The sequence below is a fragment of the Corvus moneduloides genome, chromosome 1 (genome assembly GCF_009650955.1).
Source record: "Corvus moneduloides isolate bCorMon1 chromosome 1, bCorMon1.pri, whole genome shotgun sequence".
Classification (NCBI taxonomy): Eukaryota; Metazoa; Chordata; class Aves; order Passeriformes; family Corvidae; genus Corvus; species Corvus moneduloides.
The window spans coordinates 9,032,773-9,059,579 of NC_045476.1; the positions used below are offsets into that span (position 1 = coordinate 9,032,773).

At 37.6% G+C, this 26,807-nt stretch overlaps 1 protein-coding gene across 4 annotated transcripts in view; it reads right to left on the reverse strand.

The window, feature by feature from the left end:
* The window catches only part of PTPRN2 (protein tyrosine phosphatase receptor type N2), a 659,325-nt gene that overhangs the window by 232,040 nt on the left and 400,478 nt on the right, over nucleotides 1-26,807 (reverse strand). For all 4 annotated transcript variants that reach the window (XM_032099269.1, XM_032099287.1, XM_032099259.1 and 1 more), the window contains one exon: nucleotides 9,754-9,818. In XM_032099269.1, coding sequence (XP_031955160.1) covers nucleotides 9,754-9,818 — 65 coding nt within the window. The remainder of the gene's footprint in view (nucleotides 1-9,753; nucleotides 9,819-26,807) is intronic.

Consider the following 26,807-nt stretch of genomic DNA (forward strand, 5'->3'; position numbering starts at 1 on the left):
CAACACCCTAAGCCACTGGGAGCTTGACCCTTGAGATGTTGTCAATTTTTTATTTTATTTTATTGTGTTTGTTGCCTGTAGAAGCAGATGCCAGCAGCAACATCTGATGTACCGGACACCTCCAGTGTTATCCCAGCATGCTCATGGCCTGGAGGACTTGGAGTAAGACTAATTTCCATATCAAACCCAATTTAGATGAAACATCTTGGTTAAAAAAAAAAAAAAAAAAAAAAAAAGCCAGTGCATCAATAGCCCCTTGATTAGATTTTCATCTCCTGAGCAGACAAATATGAATATTTATTACCATGAATGCAGATTTCCCCCTTTCCATTGCTCTGATCTTGAATATTACCCACTGCTAATTTTTATGAAAATTTGGGCAACATAATGTTTTCACATAAACTGACAGTTCTTGAGATAATCCCGTTATTGTTTGGTGGGAAATGACAGTTTCCGCTTATTCATGTGTTAACGAGGGATTAAATATTGTTTTTCATCACCATAATCTAAGATGGAATGGAAATTAAAATTCAAACATTGTGCATTAGCAGAGCTTTGAGGACCAGAATTTGTTTGCATTCACTTAGTAAAGATCTGTAAATTAACAGTTTAACAATCAAGTGAAATCCATATCATAAAACCAGCGCTGACATTTGTAAAATGAAGCCATTACTCTACCTACTAGAGGTAAAGAACCAGAGGGACAAACAGTTTGCAAAATGACATCCCTTTGCGAGAGCAGAGTGCGCCGTGAACTGTTGTCAGCCGCGGTGGTCCCTGGGCACTAATGGACTAGGTCACTTTGCTGTGGCACAGAATCACTTCCCTTTTCCTAGTCACAGGTTCTGATACTCACACACTCGATATGCTCAGCTCACATTGAAAAATCCCTCTATGACAGATCCATAGCACTAAAAGCTGTCACACTGACCCAGGAGCTGTTTCCAGGCACGTGCTGTGCTCACGCCCTCCCCAGGTTTCAGCGTGCAGTACATAGACACATATAATTTACTGGAATGGGTGTTTTGCTGGAGCTGCACTGTATCTACCAGTTCTCTCCTTCTCTATCAGTTATCTCCTCAGTCCTTGTGCCTAATGACCAGCAATGCAAATCAGAGATACGTGTAGGTTCCAAAGGGAACACAGAGACCTACTGGGGACATTCTGCAGCTCAGGAGCCACTTCGTTGTTGTTTCTACAGAAAATTTGAATTAGTAATTCAGCGAAGTATGTTTGCATTCTTATTAAAAAAACCCCAACTTTTCCCTTTGATACCAGTCAAAGCACACACAGAACTAAAACTATGCTTAAGTCAAAGCAACTCAAACATCTGCCTTAAATAGATCTTAAAAACTACCTCACCAGGATAAATCTGATTAATGCAAAAAAGAAACAAAACTGAGCTCCAACAAACTAATTTATTAGGAGTCCTCATGTTTAGATTTAGAAACTTGTTAAAATCTTTTTGAAAAAAATATGCTATAATATGTATAACAGATAAAGCCTTGCATTCTGAAGGATGTTGAAGTGATGGACACTACAGACGTGTTGCCTTTAAGGGTGGAAACTTAGTGATGTACAAGTGCAAAACAGTTCTGAGAAGGATGAATAAGAATGTACTATCAGGCCCTCCCAGAATGCAAAGATCTTAAGTTTTACTTAAGTACTTTAACCTTAGTACTAAAAAAACTAAAATAAATGACACAACAATTCTTTTAACCCACAGCTGAAGTTTTAATTCTATTATTCTTTAATTTAAACATGCCTTTACACCCGTGCTCCAAAGGCGACCACACTGAAACTGTCTGTTATGAATGGTCCCTGGCCTGGATCTTGCTTAGATGGAGAAGCAAACAGCCTGAAGAATCCTAACTGGCACAGGACACAATGCGAGTGACTGACAACAACTTAACAGTACAGAAAAATGTGGGACCATGACAGGCTCTGGGCCCTGCTCCTGTTTGTTTTACCAGCTCTGATGCAGCTATAGGGTCCCTGGTGTCAAGGATTCCTACAGGAAGGTTGGGTGTCTCACAGTTTGAATCTTAGAATCAGACCCTTATTTTCCTACACTTACAGGCCCAGAGAAGAGGTCCTTCCACGTTGACCTGCATAGGAACATTTGCTGCCCAGGGTCTGCTAGAGAGAGGGCTGAGAGACTGGGATCTGCCACTTCTGCCTCTTCTTAAATAGTTAAATCTGTGTTTGAGACTGCTTGAAATCCACATGTTCCTGCCAGGATCAAGCTCCTATTTGTGGAGATGGAAGAATCTGCCTTCTTTACGATTTCTGACCATCTCCATCCCTCAAACTTCAGACAGTTTAAGAGAATTCAATCTTAATCTGCTGCTTTCCCAGCTGACCCATTACACTACTCAAGATTTTGTTTTCCTTTGAGTCATAATAACGTGGCTGCTGGTAGAAGGAGGCTGCTGAATTTCATGAATCAGTAAGATATCTAGCACAAACAATCATGTTCTCCTATTTAAAGATTCTTCATGAATACATTGAGTGCAGGCTGCCAAATCATAGTTAGAGTGGATAATAACACTGATTCTTAAACAGAATTACCCTGCAGTTTGCTCTGTGTAGCCAGTGCTAGTATCTAAATCTCTTTTCTCTGCAGATTTATAATGGTTTGTAAAGGAAACTCTGCTTTAAAAACAATGGCATGACACGGCCTAAACCCAAGATAAATCCTTAAAACAAACACATGCTACTTTATAACCAGCACAGTGTTAAAAAAGACAAAAAGGAACAACACTGGTAAGATGCATAAGTTCCTGAAGCCACAAGGCAAACCATATCTTGTTTCATTTTACATGATACTGAATAAAAATTGAATTGCTGTAGTTGCCATGGCAACTGCCACATCACTTGGCACTTCTGCTCCTTTAAATCACACTGTGCTACTGTAAAGGAATTCATGAACCAATGTGACACTTGAATACTTGTGCTTTATATACTGTTTCAGGAGGAAAACATAAATCAACATAGACTGATAGTTGTCTCTGAAAATCAGGTTTGCTGTATTTTTCTTTACATTATAATCTCCTCATTTCCTTGTCGTGTTCTTTAAAAATTTGTAAAGAAGATGGAGGGCGTTGTCACAATCAAAGCACAAGAAAAGAAATTACTACTGACACATGATTTCCAAACTGAAGCTGTGACCTGTCATTCAGATGTCACAATACCTCTGCTATGCAATATTCAAATCAAATACAGGGGATAAACATTGGAACTTTGCCCCTCCACAACCAGAGACGGTGTGATATGTGACAGAAGACAGTCTCAGGAGCATCCAGGCATCTCTTTAACTCTAAACTTAGCTGGAGCTTAAATGGAATGTCTAACTATATACTTAAAGCTAAGCATATTCTAAATGTTTGTAGATTTGGGGCCATGACTTATATTGTTTTAGTATGCTGTGTATATAACATGAAGTAACAGAAGATAGTTGACAAAATAATGGGATAAAATGATATATGTTTCTGCTGCATATTTTTTGTTTTTAAACATTTAACACTTTTATTAACACACTGGATGCAATTTATTTGAAAAGCAGCCCTCTAGTGGGCTATGTACTGTAATGAATAGTTAATAAATAGCATTAACATTATCTCTAAATATTAGCTAAAATGCATTTTTCAAAAGCATACAAGGTCTTAAATAAATGAGTCATAGATCTTCATCATTGTCTTTGTAGAAATTTAATGTTCTGTTTAGCATTCCTCAAATTTCTTAAAGTGTTACTTCTAAATGCTACTGTGTGGCTAACTTCTGACTAGCATAACTTTACTATTCATGTATACTTACAAACTGTAATAGTGAGATATTATTAACTGTTAGTAAAATTTCACGTAAGTAGTATGTTACTGGTAGAATTCTATGTAAAATATAATCTATTACTTTTTAAGAGTTACAGCTTTAGAATGTGTAATTTGTGTGTGTGGGATAAGGTAAGTCTTTCTTATTATGCCTTCACCAAGAATATTTCTAGGATTGTACTCCTAAAATTTTTTTATTTAATGTTATTGCTCTTATTTCTATATACAGACTTAAAGTTACATGCCTTAAAGCAAAGAACTCCCCTGTGACCTGGTCCATGCCTTGCTCACAACAATGCATGTGGCTCCAAACACTGCCCCTCCTGGAAATGTTTGACTGCTCATCAACACAGCCACAGTGATCAGCAAAAGCCGACAGCAGGAGTGGTCTGTGGGAACTCCAATCCCAGATCTCACATAACAGGAAAAAATAAACTTGTTCATCTCTAAGCCATGGGGTTTGTAAGAAAAATGCTGAAGTCAGGCACTGGGAAAAGCCCTCCCTGGTGTCCCCTGGTCTAAGAACACTTACCCTGTAGTGCAGAGGTGTCTGCCATCACATGTACCTGTGCCTGGCTTCAGCCTAATTAGTTCTGGTAAAAGAAGGGTGGGTTTCAGTGGAAGTTGAAAAATTTAGCTGTGTCTTGGGCTAAAACTTGAGTATTTGTACATGCACAGCTGCAGTTCCTACACCGTAGTCAGTCTCAGATCTATCTTACCTAAATGTTCTTGGGTACAGCATCCCTTCCAATCTTGGTACCCCTGGGCAATACCTGCTCCAGATCAGGAGCATTTGGATTGCCGATGTCACTGTAGCAGAGACAGCTAGAGTAGATCCCAGGCTAATCTGGTCTTTACAAGCCAAAAGCCAGCACTTAGCATTTTACCTAGTAGTCAAAAATCAGAAAAAAGATTTACACCTTATTCTTCAACAGCTGAAAATTATTTTTTAAGTTCCGCGCTCCAATTTTTTATGGATTTCCAATCCAATATCATTCTAGGTAAAATCTGGATATATAGATGTAAGTGACAAAATTTGGCAACATTAAGGAAGGTAGGAAGATAGAAACCTGACTCCTACCTCAGAAGCTTGCATGTCACTGGAAAGTCTGTCCTCTAGCTTCACTAGAATTTTTAAATGCAGATTTCTTTATTGTAGTAACATCTCTTTATGCAGCATCAACATAATTCTACACCTATCAAAATATCTATAAATGAGAATATCCTGAAACATGTCAAAATACCACTGCTCTATTTTAGAACATCTAGAGGTATGGTGAAGCATTCATTTTGCATATATTTTGGGTTATTTCCATTTGTTTTAGAAAACGGCTCTAATTTTTATGTCTGCCATATGAGAGCCATGATTCAAATCTTACAAATGAAGTTATGATTCCAATGATGAGTTTCTTCTCTGCATTCCTACTGGGAAATCGAAAGAGTTAATTTAATACAACTTATCCTGAAGTGAGTGCTGTTTTGTCAGTTCAAGACAGGAACAGGAACAGTGCCACCCCCTCTGCTTGTTACAGGCCTTATTCATCGATTATTCAAATCACAGACTCATACTCCAAAACCTGATTACACTTTCTTGGGCCACTGGAGAGCCTGACTTGTTATTCTGAAACTGTGGTTGAAAACAAATTTCAGCCAAAAGCTGAATAAACATTTATCCATGTCACAGTAATTCTGGTCACAGTCAAACTCAGTATGGAATTGAACTTAAAAATACTGTGCTCCTATATTAATTCAAAAGTGCTTATGTGAAGAGATAGAAGTAGTTAAGTTCCTAAAGGATGCTGAAGGGATACCTGACATGGTGACTGCTGTGCAGGGCTGTCACTCATGGTGTCTGCTGAGCTCCCTTGGGCTGGAGAGAAGCTCCTGGGTATGAGTCCAGTTGGAATAATGTTTGTGTGGGACTGGGGCTTTCACCCTTGCTAAATCTGAACTCAGGAGGAGTCAGGTGGAGCCATGCAGCTGCTAAGGAGGCTTTCCCTTCACCTGAGACAAAATGCTGTCCCCAAGATCTTGCAGGAGTGCTCAGCCATGCAGAGCAACAAGTTCAACTCAAGTAGTGGTTAACATCAAGCAGGGACAGAGGAGAACAGAGTTCTGGGTTCTGTTTAAATGCTTTTTAGCTCTTTAATTTTTCATATGAGTATTGTGTCTTTCATGTTATTATGCAAATAGACATCTAAATAACACAACGCATGCATTCACTCCCTCATAGACACTCAGCTATAGGAAGTCCTTGAACACCTGAAGATGACCTCAGGACTTCAGAGATTTATTTCACATGTAGGAGATCAAAAGAAAATACCTCAAAGCTTCATTGTATCTGAATAAACAAGAAGGTGTGAAATGCTCTTGATGGATTTGTGTGGCACAAACATACATGACAACGAGGCCAACAAATCTCACATGGATACTGTAGAGGAGTTCTACAGCTTTTTTTAGTTTTGGTTTTTTCCAGCTCCTGCTATAGGTGCTGGAAAACTGCAAATAAAAAGAAAGATCTTGGCAAATATAATTCCAGAGATAGTCAGCACTACAGCAATGCACAGATCCTCAAGATTACAAACTCAGCACTGGTTCTATCTACAGCAGAGTTATTCTGGTTTTCTGGTATAAAAGCCTTCTTGCAAACAAGATAAGTGTCGAAATAATTCTCATTTTAAGAGTGATACACATCATATCAAACTCTTATCTAACTCTCTGGATCATTTTACTGTTGAATAATCTGTTGCAAATGTTAGACATGGAGGTGGATGTACTGTGGAAGTACCAGGAAAGGTCTGTTCTACAATGGCCTGAAAGAAGCTCTGCTTGCCCACAGTCCAGACAGGGCTTTGCACTTTATCATCCAAACCTTCCCATGAAACGTACAGAACTTTTAAGCCAACACCCTGAAACATGAGCAGCTTCTGAAGTTGCAGCTTAAGAACTCATTTTTAATCCTGCTAAAGCAGAACCTACCCTACGCTGACACAATGCAGCTAACCTCAGGCCTAGCTGAAAGAATCACAAGCTGTGGAAATCTTTTACGTGACATAAAGATGATGAACTGCATTGCAGCTGTGGTAGACTCCAGACCCATGTTGTTAATGACTATACAGCACATGTTTATGCAGTGACATAAAAGCAATTCATCAGCCCTCCCTGGACTTGACTGAATGGCTCAGTAAGCTTGGTGTGAATTTTATAATCTGTTGTTGCTCTTGAAATGTTTTTCTTGAGATAGAGGAAAGAAAGAGAGAGATTGAGGAGCTCTGAGAAGCATTTCTCATCTCCACAGAGGAAGGGACAGATTCCTTCTAGCACACCCAAGGCCTGGAAAGTCACTAGTGTCCACACATTCCTTCCTGAGGCACAAATGCTGCTATCATAGATCGACACCTAAAACAGATTCCACTGTCCAGAGCCACATACGAATTATTGCTGAGCTTAGGAGAGCTCCTGCATTTGTTTAAACAGCAGCTCCATTTGCCACTAGCATCTAGGCTATATTTCTCTTGAGGTATTTCAGATATGAAAATTGCCTTGCAAAATCAATCCTTTTTATTTTACAGGCCTTCAAGTGAAGATTATATATCCATTAACTTTGTCATGCATCTCACCTGCTGTCCAAACAAAAAGGTCATTTCTCATTTTCTACTAAAGTTTTTCTAAGTACTTTTGATTTGAGCATCTTGACTTTGATTTACTGTTACCATTACATAAAATTCCATTCCTAATTCCAGTGTGAAGTAAAAGGAATCTTTATTCATCAAGAAGCTCCTTCATTATCTTTAAATACGTTCTTTCTATTATTCCAATAATAATTATTCACCAGGTTGAATAAAACATAGACTGCAAAACCAGATTATCATAGTTAAACTTAACCTGAAATAGCCTGAATCTGATACTGTATCAACAGAGAAACAGCTTGGTTACAGCACCCCTTTATTTTATGTGTATGTGAGACTACAGAAATGTATTCATTATGTACACAATCGTATCTGATAAGACTTAGAAAGGGGAATGTACACAGCTGGGAGAATTCACATCCAACAAAATACATAAGCATCTGAATAAATGTTCTTCCATTACCTTACTGGTCCAAACCACTTGGTTCTTTCTCTGCTGATCACCCTCTTTCAGATATAACCTGGAATATATTTAGGCCAAAATGTCTGCTTCCCTTGGGTTAACCAGTTTTTACTTTTTGCCTTTTAATAATACATATTTGGTAGAGTGTAAAGCACAAACTTCTGTCAAAGTCTTCATTAACCCAAGTAGTATCAGTAGTTTTTTTATAAAAAGTTATGATAGCCTAAATATATGGAAGGTGAGTTCTGCAGTGACTTTTCCTAAACCAAACACATGAATCAGACTGGTGAGGTCTCTAGTCTAAGAACTCTTCAATTTTTCCAGCTCTGTTAGCTGGTCTTAGAATCCAGGAAATCCTTGAGGTTACAGCTCAAGCATATCCTTAGACTACCATGGTTACAGCAACCCTATTGCTACAATGTGGATTTATGATACATTTAGCAGGTGAAAACTTCCTGCATTTCAACTATCCAAAAGGGAATTCTTTCTCCATTGACCACATATAATACAAAACTTAATTTAACAGTAAGCATCTGAAGTGGGCTTTTATTCTTTAGTTGACTTTGAAGCAGACTGGAATCCATTCAATGACTGGAACTGGACAAAATACATGGAGGTATTTCATCAGCATGGATGAGTCCCATTGGGTAAAATTATACTGAGTCTGGCTGCCATAGCCTGTACCCCAATCCTGGTTCTGTTATTTAACAGAAAGCAGGGGCTGCAGACAGCACAACCACAAACTTCAGCCTGGCCTGAGGTCAGGACGCAGCCTGAGGTGCACACACATGCCCCAGGATACACCTCCCACTTTCTGAGGTTATGTACCAGTAAGAAACATTCCTAGATAAATCAGTCACGGAGAGATGACGGCTTTCATTTTCTTATGATTTCACCTCTGTTTCCAAGTTCTTTCATGTTTGGCCCTAAGCATCACAGCAGGCCTCAGTGTTACTACCTCTTTGGGACAAAGTCTTTCAATAATGTGAATGAAGTTGCACAGTGAACCTCAGAAAATTTGTCAAGTTAATTCTTAGGCATGAACTGATAAAAATCAAGAATATAAACCCCAAAAACCAGTAAAGAAAGAAAACAACCTCTTCCTTCAGTATATTAGAAGTTAGTAATTCATTATTTTAAATACTGAGAATAATGCAATCATGAGAAAAAGGCATTTTCCTAGCCCTGTGAGCATTCACCACTAGCAAAATTACTTAAATGAAAAGGAAAAAAGAGATAACTGTGTACACAAAATTAGTACGAGAATTAGCAATCAACTGTAGTTCATACAAGGTTCTTAGCAGATAGCATCATGTTTATTAATAAATGATGAACTGCTTAGTGGAGTTTTCGCTTAGCGATATCACTATAATAACAGACACATGTTTTATTTATGTTTCAAGTTACATCCAAAATAAGCGAGACATTCACTGTCAGATTCTCTCTAATATCTGAAGACTCTTTACCCCAAATTTAAACTTCCACTGATCTAGATGAGAGAGCACTCCATCAAAATCAAGGGGAATAACATGACGACTTCAGTTGCTGTGCTCATCTTTGGGGATTTTTTTCCTGTGATACAACAAAGCAAAAAACTGCATTTCTTAAAGCTGGCTGCACTTTTCTCATAAGGATGGCATTTTTTTTTTTCTCTATGGGATACAGTGCTATTTGTGCAGCAGATTGTATTTTGACAGATGCAACTGTATCCTAAAAAGGCCCTTAGCACTATCAGACTGGTAGCTCACAAACCTTCATGAGCTCCAGAATTTCTTAAAAAAATCCCAACAATTAAAATGTTTTTGAGAATGTAAAATGCCTGAAAACCACTTACCTCCCCCACACCAGTCTGCAGAATTTTCAGTCCAGTTATTTTTTCAAGCTTCTCTTTGTTTATGGCTGTAAGGAAGAATTAAGATTGAGTTAAAGGAAAGCTGGAAAATGTATGATTTTACAGCATTTGCAACCAACCTTCTTTCCTTCATCAATATATTCATGACAGTTCCCACCTATTCCATCTATGGAGTATCTTTCCCTGAGAGCAACTCTGCTAGTCATTTTTTCGAATGCATATTTATGCTATTAATTGCTCATTATTGCGTGAAAAAGAAAGCCAAGCTAATTCTATTTTACACAGTATTAAACACATTTAACATAGATACACAATTTGTTTGGAAAGTTCTCTTCTGTGGGTACTTCCTTGCATTGAAGAGCAGAGCAGTACTTTACCATTTGAACAGCACTGCCACTGTGTAGGACTTTTCACAACGGATACAGACTCTTATCTCACAGGTAGAATAAAGAGTTTATTTAATACCACCAGGATGTAATGCAAAATTTTATTATTTTTTTAAGTTAGTTTTTTCTTATTTGTCAGCATCTATATCACTAAAAGCATTAAAACCTGAAATAAAGCAACCCAGCATAAAACTTTTAAATAAAGGTAATAATAACTAAGACTACAATCATACTTGCAACCCAAACATGCCCAGGGCATGAGCTTGAGCACTGTTGTACAATTGCCCATGCTCTTAAACCTATGGTCTGATCTGATTTTGGCCTGTGACTGTTAGAAGCCTCAATGAAACAGTGCTCAACCACGATTATGGGAACAGCACAAGGATGAGATTACTCCTAGCTGGGTGTATGGGTAACGCCATCCCATTTGGGATGGAAAGACTTTAACCTTCTAGATGCAAACTGTGTCAGTTGGACTTGTGGCCAAAACCCAGACACCTGGCTTGATTTATTTATGAGGAGAAATGAAGCTCTGCATCCTTGTTAACCTCTCCTTCCCTTAGCTGCCTGTTTGCTGTGTAATCCAAGTGAATCATCTGGGTTCTTTCTGCTGTCCTTGGAAAGGGATGCACATTTAATATGGTGAGTCATCCCACACATCTTACACATATCTGCAGGCACCTACCTCCTTGATTACAGACAAAATTTGATAGATGCAGCTTCTCAATTTTGGTTGCCTAAAGCAAACCTTCCAATCAGAAAGTTCAAGAACTGCTAGGACATACTGCACACTGTAAATTTACATGAAAATACTTAAAGGAATTAACATTTTTTTTTCATTTGTGAAAAATACTCTTTAATTGTTGCTCTTTGAAACATTCAAAACAGTTGAGACTGCAGCAGACACTTCTCAGAAGATTATTGTGAACTGATATCTTATTAAGTTTGTCCAAAGTGCAACACAAATGACTCACATTTATTCCAGAGGTAACATCAGATCATTAGGCTCCATCTCACCTCTTATGGAAAGATTTTTGTGAGAGTTTTTACATGCAAGGACTCAAGAAGTTATACCTCTAGCAATTCTAATACAGAAAAAATTTTCTGACTGCCTTCAGCAAGGGGTGAATATTGCCCTCAATTTAAATGAAGAAGAAAGCTCTGTACAGCTTTTAGACTCAAGACACCTTCATTTTTGCACCTCTTTAATATGCCACTGATACAGAGAGGAACATGGAGTCCTAAGCTAAGAAAGCTGAAATGCATGTTTTGCTGGATGACGACCTAAAACCTGCACACCAGTCACATACTTAACACCTGTGCCATGCTTTGCACATTCACAAGCATATTTATTCCACCCAGAGCCAAAGGAACCATGTGAAGGAGAGTTGATTGAAACATGAGATTTGAGACCACGCTTTGCAGTGTTGTATATCTTGTGCAGTGAAACTTTTCAAAGATATGCCATACTACCACACTGACCACCTCCCACCCAGCAAACACATTAAAAGTAGACTTCTACGAAGTGCAAAAATGCAGATTTATAAAATGAAAAAGTTCCACAGCCTCCTTCAAAGAAACTGAATGGTCCAACAAATGATTCTTTAGCAGCTTAGGATAAAGAAAACTGCACAGCAGAGTAGCTGCAAAATAAATGGCTATAAGTAAACAACAAAGCTCAAATCCCACTGTGTAATTTCTTACCACATGAACAGTTAATAGAAAATATTTGGTCTCCTGAATTGCTGAATTTTATAATTACTATTACTTATTTGACCTCCTTTTCATAGGTTTCCTGCAGACATTAAGTATTGAAGCTTTGATATTAAAAAACAACAACAAAAAAGGTTTACGCAATACCTCTGCTTTCCCCCTTGATATTGGCTAAAACAAAAAGGACAGGTCTGACAGCCATGCTAACACAAACCCTGCCAAAATTAGGAGGCATGAAGGCACGAGGTGTTATTGATTAAATCATAACCAGAAAATGGTCAAGCCCAGGCACTGTCAGATTGTGGAGAGAGACACAGCTGACAGTCTCCAGCGTGCTCACTCCCAGCATGTACAGGAGAGTATTTTAGCTAACCTTGAACTCCACAAGCTGCTCAGGAAGGTCAAGAAATTCTGTCAAAAATGGTTCTGAAGCTGAAGCTGTAACTACATATCAAGCAGCTGCTTCAAGCTGTGGAACAGTGAATACAACCACTTAACCTTTTCTATGCAGAACTATCATGAAGAATCTAAACCAATATGACACAGTCAATATAGATAGATGGAAGAAGTGGTGGGAAAATATATTCAGATATTAAGAACATTAAGAACATTAATTCTCTGAAAATTGGCCCAAAATTTTGAAAGTCTTTTAGTGTACTACCTGCTCGCTTTCATTCAAATACAAGTAGACAGAAGCTGATGTTCTGTTGCAAATTTTATGAAAGTGGAAATTGCATGGTATATTGCATATTTCATCAAAGTTTTTTTTTTTACAGTTTAAAGTCCTCTATTACTACTGTTTGATGACAAACTCAACAGCAAAGAGGCATAACAAAAACAGCTATTAAAAAAGAAGGGAAAAATACCCCAACAAAATCCCCCTCAAACCAGTTAACAACATATAAATCCATTTTCTAATCTTCCATTGAAACAAAAACAGCTTCCAAACACACAGAAAGGGAGGCCTTTAAATTAAATTCACTAGATGAAGGATATGCAAATTACCTGAAGAAGCAGAGACCTATAATGTTCTCAAAATTCTGCAATAGCCTATTTAATTAGTATTTTAATTTATCAGAATAATTCTTTGCACTTGACAATTTATGCAGTATTCCAGATAATTAAGCACGTAGCTACAGTGGAATAATTTTGCCTACTCTCTGTATACCAGTTATTTTAACCTGAAAGAATATGTGGAAGTCTCTTCTGTCATCTAAATTACAATAGGGACAACTTAATGGCTTTGCTCTATTAGAGAGCATGATGAGAGTTGCTACTGAGTGTTTAAGGGTAGAGATTGTCACTGCTCAGTCTTCACTAACCTGAGGGAGGTCTGATGTGTTTTCTGAGGGCAAATGTTTATTTCCTTTAGCAAAGTCATCTGTCAGTGGCCCAGTCAGGAATTGGAGTGTGTAGGTTTGACAGGTTTAACCTCAGAGTCCATCAGTTATTAGACGAAGCAAGTTATGGAGGGCTCTGAGCAGACCTTCAGTCTCATTACTGCTCTTCTGGAAGAAGATTTCCTGCCAAGCACAACTGTACCCTCTGGCTGACTCATGGGAGCACACACTGGCACGAATGAGGCAAAGGGAAACGGGGAAAGGGTTTCAGCAGGAGGCCTCAGTTTGTCTCTCAGGCTGCTGCAGGATTTACCTGCCCCAAAGAAGAAACCACCCTTAAATATGAAAAGATTTTCTGGGACGATAGCATCATTCACAAGGAAACCTTGGGGTTTTGCTGTGTATCTGACTTAGTGTGTGTTGTATTTAATTAAATGTAAGGAAAAAAGTACTTATAGGCTCATGATTCTTCTGGCCTCTATTACCTGCCCATTTTAGAACGAGCCAATCATGCTCTAGACTTGCTCTATTTATTGACCTCCAGTCAATAAATTGAGGGCAACTAATTCAGATTTACTGTAGTCTGTCAGATGAATTCTACAACCACTGGTTTTTTCCCACCAGCTTGTTGCAAAGCTCCTTTCAAAGACCAACATTTAGAATAATTTCATTTATTTTCCTCCCTGAGGAAAGGAAAGAGAAAAGGAGGAAGGGAACTCCAGAGAGATGGTGCTTATTACAGTTTTTAGCTTTTTAACAAGTATCTCTAAGACAAGCAGAAGTTACATCTCTTTACATCAAGTTAAACTTTTCTTTCTCCTCCCCTACAAAGGACCCCCTCAAGATTTGGAAAGCTTCTTCATAGCATGGTTTAGAAAGAATGCCTTTCTCTTTGGCAGGGCCATGCACTGTGCCATGCATATACACAGCAAGTCAAAGGCACAACATGGAATATTCAAAATACATCAGCTCAGAACAAAAACGACCAACTCAAGTGGCTAGATAAAGTGGGAAGAAGGGTGCCTGCACTAAAGTTTAAAATGCAATTAGTGAGGAACAAGTACAGAAGCTGCAGGCAGAAGGTATTTTGTCCTCCAATCTTTACAGAGTGATGGCACGAGATAGGTGCTTCATGTGTAATTTCTACATAACTGGCAGCCAGGCTTGGAATGGAAATGGTTGCAGAGAAGTCAAAGCCACATTGCTGTGCTAGCAACAGCCTGCTAAATACTATGTCATATTCAATTTTCAAGTCATTTTTCAAATGATTTTAATTAGATATTGTTTCAATCTCCTGTGCATTAATTTAATTTCAGATATCAACATTTCAGCTTTCAATCTGTTCAGATGCAGTACCTTGCTGCCTGGAGTAATTTAAAATATTGTTTGCATCTCCAGCAATTTTGAGAGCACACATTCTTTACAACCTGCTCTAGCCAATAAAACCAGCAGATGGAAATTCAGACCATGCTCACCACTCCCTGTGCACCTTTGCGTTCTCACAGATTTTGGTACGAGGCAGCTAAACCTCCATGCTCACAATCAAGGAATTTTCCATCTATGTTTGTCTTTAATTCTGTTCAAAAAATATACGCAAAATGCCTTTTTCTGGGAAATAGCAACACTGCATGTTCCTGTAAGAGGGAAACTGGGCCATGCTTGAATAACTGTTAAGAGCTGCATATTTTTTAAACTTACTCACTGAAACAATGTCACTCTTTCCACTCTAAACCATCTACCTCTTAGACCCATGCCCAGGTAATATTCAAGGATAGAGCAGCAATGACTTTATAAAGCAGGACCTCAGGTACTTCTGTCTTTGCATATATTAAACACATTCTGTCTGCATGACTGCTTGCATTGATTTATTTCCATTTATTCAATAAATAACTGCTCAATTTTATGTCTTCCTCTAACTTTCCTTTAAAATGAGCACACTACTATTCTAAAATCTGGTATTTAAATTGTGGTAAAGGAGTTTGGGATATATGAAATGACATTTTTTTATTTCTCTGGAGCTTTTTTGCTTCATGGTGGGATCTATCTCTACAAACTTTGCTGTCTCAACTAAGAAATCAGTAAAATTCCCTGCCTTGTCAAGAGAAGTAACAGATATCACCAGAGATTTACTTATCCCATCCTGAGATCAGTATAGTTTATTTACGGCATATATATATATATATATATATATATATATATATATATATATATAAAAATAGGCCTGGAAAGACCTGCTGCATCAACCAATCCTATTTTTTTTCCCCACAGGCATTCCCTTGTAAGAAACACATGTACACAAGTTCTAAAATACTTCAGCAGCAAAACATTTCAATAGACAATGCTATGGCTACAGAGAGGGATTTCTGAGGCGTGGTGTGAGGATGATTCTGTTTCTGAAGTATGAACAAACCCAGTCTACATGAATTAGAACTATAAAAATGAAAAACCTTTATTCTAAATAATTATTTTTGGCAGAGCTTCAGGAACCCATTACGAAAAATATTCTCTTAAATAATATGAGCAGATTGGTGTCCATCAAAAAAAGAGTTTTGAGGAATAGCAAAAATAACCATGCTCTGGATATGCATACTTTGTTGTAAGTTGTATGTATGTATACATGTGTGTATATATGTGTATATATGTATATATATGTTGTTCTATGTTGTATATGCTTTAGAAACACAAAATATATTTCAATGAATGCTTGAGACAATTTTTAACATTATTGACCATTTTAACATTGACAATTCAATGCTGCACATTACTTGACAGAGTGCAGTGCATGTATGTATAACAACTTGCTTGCATACTTAAAACACTTATCCATTATTTATAGCAAAAGTTGTACCAATTCAGCCAGTGTTAGCAGAAAATGAAAAAAAAGAAGTATCATTCCACTTTTCACATCATAATTTGTTCACATAAATATTCCTTGACAAGTTTCAGCTCTGAACAGAAAATTCAGATGAAACAACCTGCAGGATGTCAAGCTGAAACGGGAGCAGAGCACAGTCAGGTAGACCAAGGTGCTGTGACTACCAGTGCAGTGCTTCTCTGCAGAGTTATTTCTGGGATGATTGCTAATGTCTAGATCAACTATTAATTGTCCTTTTTGAAGTCCCCCTTAGCTTAACATTAAAGTTCACCATCATATGTCCAACCTTAAAGATTTAAAAGTCAGAAAGATTCGTGGTCCCAGGGGATGGGTGGGCAAGAAAGACCACCTGGACCTTTCTCAGCTCTTCCCATGCAGGTCACTTTTGGCCTCCTCACCTTCACCACACAGTGAAAAGCAACAGTCCATAAGACAAGCTTAAGGCTACAGCTTCTTTCCTTTTAAACAGACAAGTTTTTGGAATAACAGTATAAAAGAACAGGTTTTCTGCCTTGTTTTATTTGTAGTCAAGAATTCAACAGATTGCTTTAATTTTCCTGGGCAGAAAATACTACCAAAAAAAAAAAAAAAAAAAAAATCAAACAGATAATAGCAGTAGCTCAGCTTTTCAAGAGTAGCTAATATTCTAGTTTTGTATCTCCTTTTTCCTTCTATTTGAATAGTCTCTCCCTCCATATAACTAATTTTGATCTCTCAGGATATCCATTGCATTTTCTCATTGTGTTTAATTATTTTTAAATAAGCAGAAAGAACCACCAAAACATGCAGAGGTTGTTACTTATGGTTATAGCTTTGTAGAAATTCAGAAAACTCAGTTATCTGGAACTTAACTGATCTTCTGTGGTTTCTTTAGAACAGATGATGTGCTACTGGGGCAAGTGAAAGGACTAAACCATCTTCCCAGAAGTCTACAAGATACTTTTTCTAGAGTTTCCATTATTTTTTAACACAAAGAAATGGGAGGACTCAGGAAAAGAAATCCAAGAATAGTTGTTTCACTTTTAAAGAAGCAATCCACTCCTCCCTAGGGTGTCCCTGGAAAGTACACTGACCCTCTTTCATACTATAATACATAATATTTAAAATACCCATAGTAGCATCTAATTATTAATCCTCATTTTTGTTATGCTCTACTTTTTCGGCATTCTCCTCCTTGCCCCATTTTGAGTCTCAGCCTGAAACAGTATGAAACTTATGAGTTATTCTTCCACTTATTTAAAATCTGTCAAAATCTTTGGATGGACGCTGCAGTGTATTTGCACTGGTTTATGAAAAATTTAACAGACACTACCACTAATTCTCAGCATGCCAAATTTTATTTTTAATAAATACAAATTCAAGAACTGTCATTTTTTTTCCCAGTCATTTCCTCAGTTAATAAAACAGCACCCTGTAGGTTCCTTTCTTTAATGATCCAAAACACAACTTCGAGACATGTTATTTGTTATTCATCTACGACTACACTTAATGTCATCCTCGTGGCACAAATGTAACAAGACTGAGTCACAAAAACATTAGCAATATTTCAACTGACTGGCTCACTAAATCATGAATAGCACAGCTAATGCACAAGGTCACTCACTAACAAAATCTATTTGCTGTGCCTCAGAATAAAACGAAAATATTTATTACCAAGGGTGCCACTAGTAACAAGAGTCACAATAAAGCTTTCAGGTGAGAGTGAATAGGAACAATGTTAACTTGCCCATCATTTCTCACAACAGTTTTTCATAATTCTGCTTTAATGAAAATTCTGAAGGCTACTTGACTACCTTTAAAAAAATTTCTTGAAAATCAGCAAGAATGGAAGAACCCTTATATTTCAGAAATACAGGCCAAATATTAAGACTATAAACTTTAATCATGTAATAAAAACCCATTATGTTTATCCTTGGATGGGTGAAGTGCAAAATAAGGAAGATAAATGCTTGCCTACAGAGATAACTGTGTCCTAAATGCATTTACAGGATTTGAATCTGTGTCTGCAGGTATGCACATTCGATGGGAAGGAGGAGAAGGATGTAATAGGAAAGATCTGAGTGTGTGAAGGATGGCAACTTTGTGGTACTCAAAATATGATTATTGCAACCTCACCTACAAACACTTTTCATGGCCGGAATCACTGTGCCAAAGGCACTGTGCAAACCTAAAAGGTGGTTCCTGTGCAAAAGAGCTTATATCTACCAAATGAGTGGAGACAGTAATAGGCTACAGAGGGGTAGAGATAACAAGGAATGGATATTAGGCAAGAGAACAGCAGAATGCCAAAGCTGCATCCATCCACACAACATTCTTTCTCTTATTTTTTGGCATGGGAAGTGATGCATTCAGCTAAGCCCTATAAATCCTTTAAAAGCTGCAGTACTTTCACCATTTCACTGTTAGGGACAGAAGAGACTTATTGGCATGGGTTTAAAATAAGGAGAAATGGCAGGAAAGGACACTGATCAGCTCTCCCAGAAGTTCTGGAAGCAAAGGCAAAGCTTTCCCTTTCTGTAAATGGTGTGATGGAGAGGTCTCTCCTATGTGGTAGATTTCACCGAGTGCTCATCGGCACGAGTTTCTGCTGGCACCATCCCTCCTCTAACAATGCTATGGAAACATTTTTTAGGACATCCCTTCAAAGTGTAGAAAAGGCTACCTGAGCTGTGCCACTCAAACGTGGTGACAGTTCCATCTGAGCAGGTTATAAATCTGATTATAAGTCTCTCATTGGGCAAAATGCTGTTCTGTGTCCCAGATCTCTGTGTGCTTTGCGTGAGAAACCTACATCCCAAAAGAAAAGTGTTTTGTCATGCTGTGTTTCTAAAAAGAAATCATAAGGAGACTGCAGAAATATTCAAACTAAAGAAGACAGATGAATTGACAAGGAGAGGCTATGGACCAACGCTGTGAATCAGGAGTCTGCGCCCCTGGTAAAAGTGTTCACTGTCCATCAAAATGCCAGCTTCACCCTCTTGTGAGTAGCCCCTTATCCTTTGTACTTTCAAAATGTGCATCATTAGCAAAAAATCTGCTATTTAAACTAGTTAAGCCTACTTGGTAAACTTTGACTGACATTGTTCAGAGTGACCACAGGAGCAGTTCCACCAGCAGCCACACGACAGCAGTAACCTCTCTCAAGGGTATGATAAGGTCTTTCATTGGCACTGATACATTGAAGAGAGGACTTTGGCCCACAGCCTTTATGAGGCTGTCACACTTGTATGGATTATGCAATTTAACACATAGGAATCATTACTGCATACAGTTTTCGAGAAATGTAAATGAAATGCCTATCTGCTTTATGCATACATGGGCACAGGTCACTATTAGAGTGCCAGCAATTTCAAGTAATTTCTGCGTGCTATTTTCAGAAAAAATTAGCACAATAGTGTCCTGATGGGGTGCAAATCTATAGGAGAGTTAAAAGCTCAGTGAAACATTTTCTGACTTCTGTCTGACTGCTGTGTTTGTCAGGCAGACACTCTCCTACCAAGACAGGCTGTAAAGTACTCCTAAGACTGTGAATAAAGCCATCCTCTCCCCTCCCTGACACCGTGGCCATAGCACAGGTTTGTTTCCAGGGTTTCCCCTTCATGGAAATACATGGAATCTAGCCTTAAAAGAAATATTTGCTACTAAAAAAGAAAGGTGGCTATTGCGAGCACAGTATAGCTAATGACTTCCTCAGGAAATAATTTTGTGAGAAAGTGGTTTGCATATTTCCTGACCCTCTTGCTTTTGTAGACTGCTGGATCCGTGACTGATTTCTAAAGGAGAGGATGCAGTTGTGAAGGTCTTTTAAAGTTCCTTTATGTATCTATATCACCTATATCTATATTATACCCCAGAGCCTTTATAAATACCTACAATAATTTACACATACACACATAACATGCATGTGTCAATATAAGATGCCTGCATATAGTTTATTCCACACTCTACTCTTCAAAAAGGAATACGGAACAGTAGCATAAACATAAATTAAGTATGAGGTATACATCTCCGCCAATCAAGATTAATGTATATTATTATCCCTTGACCCCTTCTTAATGCTCCATTTTACCATGTTTCTAAAATATTTATACCATACAGGGTGTTAAATTATAGCAATTAAGACCATAGTATGGTTTTATTAATATTTCATCAAGAATGTTTCATAATTTGAATTTCCCTGGTGCCCTTCTGTTGCTTTGCTGAACACTGGGGATGAAGGGCATTTCTGTCTTGTTCTTCTTCATCATTGCAGAACTTTACCAGCATTCTGCTTTATTTAGCCAGATGCAGAGTTTTGCAGCTACTGCTTTTTTACCTGGTGACTGACTCATGTAACAGTTTAAGGTTCATCATGGCCAGTTCTGCGTCTCCAACAAAATAAAGGCATCAGCAAACCAGAGATGGTCCCAAGAAGGGCCACTAAAGGGACTGGAACATGAATTCAAGGAGTAGCTGAGACTGATGGGTTTGTTCAGCCAGGGGAAGAGAAGTCTAAATGGTAATTTAACTGCTGCTGGCTGCTGCTTGGGCAGGATTATAAAAAAGATGGTCAGAATTTTGCAGAGACTCACGGTAAAAGGACTTGAGGCAAATTGCTAAAAAGGAAATTCTGGTTGGACAGAAGGAAAAAAACTATTTTCTTAGTAAGTGATTACTAAGCACTGGGACAGGCTGCCACGAGGGGCTGTAGAATCCATTGATATTTTCACAATTCAAGTGAGCAGGGCCTCAAGAAGACAAATTTCAGATTTGACACTGCTTTAGACTGTTGGACCCAACAACCTCCAGAGGTCCCTTCTGACTTCAATTTTTCTGTGATTATAAATAGAACACCATTAAAGACAATGGTTCTTCACAAGAAACTGTATGGTTTCATCCAACATTTCTGAAGTATTGACAAACCCTTCTTTGAAACAGGTACTACATGTTTTTTATGAGGAAAGGTTGCTTTCCTCAAAAGTACCATCATGTGTCAGATCTGGGATCAGCAAAGCACTTTTTTATTTCTGGATCAGTTTGCTCTTATGCAGCCAAGCACTTTAAGACATGTTCAGCTGATGAATCACAACCCAAAAGCACTGGAGTGAAGAAGAGAAAGTGAAAAATTTGGGAAAGCTCAAAACCAACTAACATTTGGGGCATGCAAATCTTCATGGTCATCGCAGCAGACATGAACTAGGTTATGGCAGCAAAACTGGAGACATTGCAAGGATTAAAAATTGGAACATTATGTGAATAGTGAAAAAAATAAAAGGAAAGTTGTTTTAGAGAAAAGGAAGGTCTCTTCTTGAAGCAGTGTAATATCACTGCCTAAAGAGCAGGTGGTTAAAGGACACCAATGTGTGTCTGCCAATGTATAAGGCAGACAGAGACCAAAGGAGAGAAGAGAGAGAGATGGACCCATGGAAACAGAGTGGGATCAGGGTAAAGAAAAACCAACTCAGGACTTCAGATTAGGTATGGCTACTTCCTACATTTTACAGTCTGTAACTCATAGGTGGTTTCCTAATGCAGTTTTAGATATCTGAAAATCAGGCATTTAGTTAAAGTTTCTTTTGTTCTTCCCTTATGGCTGATAGAGAGACGCACTTTCCGAGAGCACTTCATCCTCTCTGAGAAAGACATAATTCACATACAATGTCACCATCCATTTGATGTGCAACCACAATACCCCAAAAGCAGCTGGGGGTTGAAGCAAAGACTCCAGGAACTGATTTTCATGATATAGAAGTAGGTAGGTAGGAAGGGGGATATCAAATTAACAAGTAGAAAATCAACATGGAAAGAAGGGGAAGTCCCTGTTAACCACAGGCTTAGTCACCCAGACTATAACAAAAATGGTAACATTTTAGAGTGGCATTTCCATTTCACTTTTCTGAAAGTGCAGTTTCAAATGCAAAAGTAATTTTGGATTTTCTCCTAAAAATAAATCAGTATCTTTTCCTCCATTCATATTTTTTTAGAATTTTATACGATCTAGAATATAACATGGTATAGAGTAATACCAATATAGAGTGATAAAATTGACCTAGAAAAATTCAAAATGAGAGAACAGAAGACTTAAAATGACAGTTGTAAAATATTTCATTAATTTTAAAATATCGAGAATGGTTTTTACTAAGTACAGACTACAGCATCTTATTTTTGTTTTCTGAATTATTAAATTACTTTTTAGTACTGAAATTATGTTACAAAATACTTTAATATATGAATTGTTTCATCTAGTACTCTCAGCCTGTTTTCAAACTAATTGAATGTTAAAGTTTTTTGTATTTCTACCAGGGATTTAAAAAAAAAAAAGGCAGCATTATGTGTTTTACAAGAATCAATTTTGATTGGTAAGATGTACAAAAAAAACTTCCTACCCCATAAAATTTGCTGAACAGACAAAGTTGACAAATTATCGGGAGGAACAAATTCCTCCAGGGTTACCCCCTTGCTGTGGGAATTCATATAAATGGAGGCCCCAGCAAAAGAGCAGTTCTCTATATTAAATTGTCACATAGAAGGAAGGCTGGATGCTCCTTCAGGTAACATTGTGCCAAATATAAAAAATGAGCAATTTCAAGCAATTAGTTGCACCAAAGGTTGAATGAGAAGCTGAATGTCCTGCTACAAGTGGGGCTAGGAAGGAGAAAGGAGGGTTGTTTTTTCAGGTGTAGGATGGGTGAGGAGATGAAGGCAAGATAATTAACAGGTTGCTGAATCTCTTGTTTTTGGTGGCTAACTTAATTAGATGTTCTGTAATTTTATATAGAAAAGCAAATCCTCCAAAAACTCATCTTTAATGGATAAAAACACCAAGGTCCTGTAAATACAGATAAATGCAGGATGGAATTATATGTAAGGTATATGTGTTTTGTGTGTATGATGTATGGTGCTGCAATAGGACTTGCATATATTTGAATATTCATTAGATCTTCAATATCTTGTGAAACAAAATGCAATAAAGGAAGAAAGAGAAACAGAGATAACAGGGAGAAGATGCATCTCTTTCATTTCCCTAATTTCACAGTGTATAATGATCTACCCATTTATTTGCTTATTTAAAAGTATCAACAAGCTGTTTGGTATTATAAATTACATTAAATAATAAACATTAATAATGCATTATATTCTTGAATCAATTACCATCTTTAAATGAAATCCAAATATAATAATACTTAAATAATAATTAATATAAAATTAACTTTTAAATATAGCACTGTATTACTTGGTGGGAATTATATTAATAGTTAGACTACTTTAAGGACATAAGCCTATCTAAATCAAATTAAAGGCACTGCTGACAATTCATTAAAAGGAATCAGAATACACCATCTATTTGGTAATTGCAACATATAAATATAATTCCATTATTATATAGAACATACTACAGCATCTACCTCATTCTTTTAAACTGCCACACTATTACATGTGCAATTTTACTCTGTACTTAAAATACACTGTGCTACACTTTAAAATTATTTCAACAGCATTAGTGCTAAAGGAAAACAGCAGTTTTATAAAGCCTTATGCATTGGAAGGGGAAAGCACTCAGCGTATCTAAATATGTTTTCTATGCACAGTTTGAACTCCAGTTGTTCAAAGTGAAGTGTTGCCTTTGGTGTGGAACACGAACTACTTGGGAGAGAAGAGCAGAGTGGCATCAAAGGAGGCCCCACCATCTGATGCCACAGAATGCACGTATTGATTTCATATTTTGAAAAGGCCTCCTTTACCTTGAATACTTAGCAGATCCAATGAAAGTCTGAACTGATCCCAACAAATTTAAACCTTGCTCTAACTCAAATGTAGCTTTTGAGAAGGACATACAAGTTATTCTATTATTAGGCTTGTTATCAGCAAGCACAGTAGTAATTCAGAGACAAATATATGACACATTGGGCTTTTGGACCAGAGAGATAACAAAAACTCCAAATATTACTGTATTTACAATTGTCAGTAGACTGTGAAGAAGAAACTACTTCAAAATATCTTTTATAAGGTAGGGCAGAGGTTTCTTCTTTAACATCAAGTTTAAAATACTTAAATAGCCTATTTTTCTGACCAGTTAATATGACAAAACATGTTTTCAGCCTCCAACAAGTCACAAAGCAATTAAATTGACTTATGGATTTGACTGGCATTAACTATTTTTCACACTTGCAGGAATTAATTTTATACACAGTTTAGTTTAAGTATTAATTAGTATTGACTTTAAAAAGGACCATGATAATCTTTTCACTTGTAGCAGAATCAAGAGGTTCTTGTCATATTCAAGATGCTGATCCCATTTTAAACCCGGGTGCTAGATAAGAGCACATGTGAAAATGCTCCCAGTATGGGAGGGAACATTGCACACATGTGAGACAAATTTTTTTTTGAGAACCAGAGGAAGTGGTTTTATGAAATGTGAAAACAAAGTAAGTACATAACTATCTTTTACTTCCATTATTAGGTTTTGCTTCAAATTCATTTTAAAATACCTGTTTCTAATGAACACAATTCTTGCCACTGTTCACATAATCAGCATCTGACCCACAGTCAAGCTCCCTGGCATGGTCTAGAGCACATATTTGAGGGAACCTAGGATGTTGCTAATAAAAGTTGCAGCTGGTACTCCTCTCACAAAAATTACTACTCTAGAGCAAAATCCACGTTTGTGTCTGGGCTGCCAAGGTGGAACGCTGCATTTGGCACGCTCTGCCCTCCCTGGGCCTGGCAGTGACAAGGGACATCTGGACACATGCCCCAGTCTGTTGAGCTGCCATGGCAATGATAGCCCTTGGCAAAATGAACGAGTAGGAGCCATACATAACATTTCCCATTTTGCAGCTAAAGCTATCAGAGCATGTCTGCCTCAGTCCCATAGCTGAAGCCATCCCTGTGCATCCCTGCATCTAAATACAGCCCAATTAATCTCACTTCATCAAGAATTCCACTCTGAAAAAAGTGTATTTTCCATACTAACTTGCATTTTTTCCCGTTTTGCAGTTTTGTTTGAGTACTCATGAACTAGGCACAGTGTTGGTTACTTGGCTGATGATAGCAAAGGTTTCTGAAAAACTTTTTGGTTATAGTCATAGTATAAAACAGTAATAGTATAAAATACATAAATACGAATTCATACAGAATTCTTTTATGTGCTTGCAAGTTGTCTCCAACAGCTTGATCTTATGGCTTTGTCAGACTTAGTCTGAAGAACAGTTTTCTGTGCATAACTCTTAGGTCATAATTCAGAAGTTAACCCAGGGCTGAAACTTGGCGTGAGCTTGTAACTGCCTCACTGATTTCACTGCCGTGCTCCATATAGGTGCTGTCAAGAGGGAACCATACCCTGTTGATTTTATAGGGTCACATTTTCATGGGCAGTCAGTTCGACTCCCTCAAAACATAACTGCTGTCCATCAATTTCAGTTAGACATAACAGCCATATCAAGCTGCTTCTGCTTTGTGATTGGAAAAAGATTGCATAATATAAAAACATCCCCTTTATACACTAATATCTGCATCAGTAAAAGTCTTTGTCTTCCATATGACAGGAAAGTTGTGAAAGAGTGAGATAAATGTGATTTGTGTTAAGTCACCAAGCAGCCTACTGACAAAACCAGAACCCCTCAGTGTCCTGTCAGCTGTGAAAAAATACAATACTTCTCATAATACTCATAGTTTAATGTGTCCACTCTAGCACAGAACCTGTAATCAAACACTACCAGGGGTACTGGATAAAAAGAAATAAGTGAAAGTAAAATAAAATTATCAAGCTAAACAAATCAGCTGGGCTAAATACTTTTTCTCTTTTTTACCCTCAGCTTTTTTCCAAAGAAAGGCAAGGAAATTTTGTCTGGGAAAAAGAGAAACCACCTTTGGGAAAACAGCAGCAATCAGTGCACAATAAAATAACAGAATAACTGAAAGATTCTTTATTATAAATACATCTAACAATTCATTGTACTTGATACTTTGGGCCCATTTAAAAATAAGCTGATAAAGCAACATCATTTCTTAGACTGATAACCAGCTTATTGGATTTCAGGGAGGTCAGAGGCTTCCTTGTTTATTTAGCTGAAGTAGTCTTTTAGCTCTCTGATCTCCTCAGTCTGTCGTTATTATTAGTCTTCCTTGAGTTCTGCTTTTCAAATACCTTGTCTCCAGCTCACTTTGCATTTCCTATTCAGCAATTTAACCCTACAGACAGTTTATAAAACAAGATAAAAATCCATAAATTAGGCGTCCATGTGCCCTATATCTTTGTCAAGGATGATCACAATCAAACGCTTGTTTCTCGAGACAGCCTGTCAGCGAGCACAATTACAGGTTTTCAACTTGCCCTGCCATAGCACAAGGCAGGAGACTCATGCAGCAAGGGAAATAGCTTCATATCATTCTTCACCTGTCTCCTTTCTGTCTCTTTTCTTATTTCTACTTATTTTATTTACAGATTGTCATTAACTCTTTTTTGAGAAAGTAAGACTTTATTAACTATGTAATATTATTTATTTATATTTCTACATGGGCACAGGTATTTCAGAGACACTGTAAAAACATGGAGGTTTTAACCCAGGGAGTTTGGAAGCTCTGCCATGTCACCACAACAATGTGGGGAGGCCAATGAGAGGCACGGGTCCAAGGTGCCACAGCTAAACCGTGAGCATCACCCGCAGTAGTGTAAACCCTTTGAAACACTGACATCCTCAGGATCCTTTCTTTCTAGAGCTGAAGGGAAAATCCCCACACCAT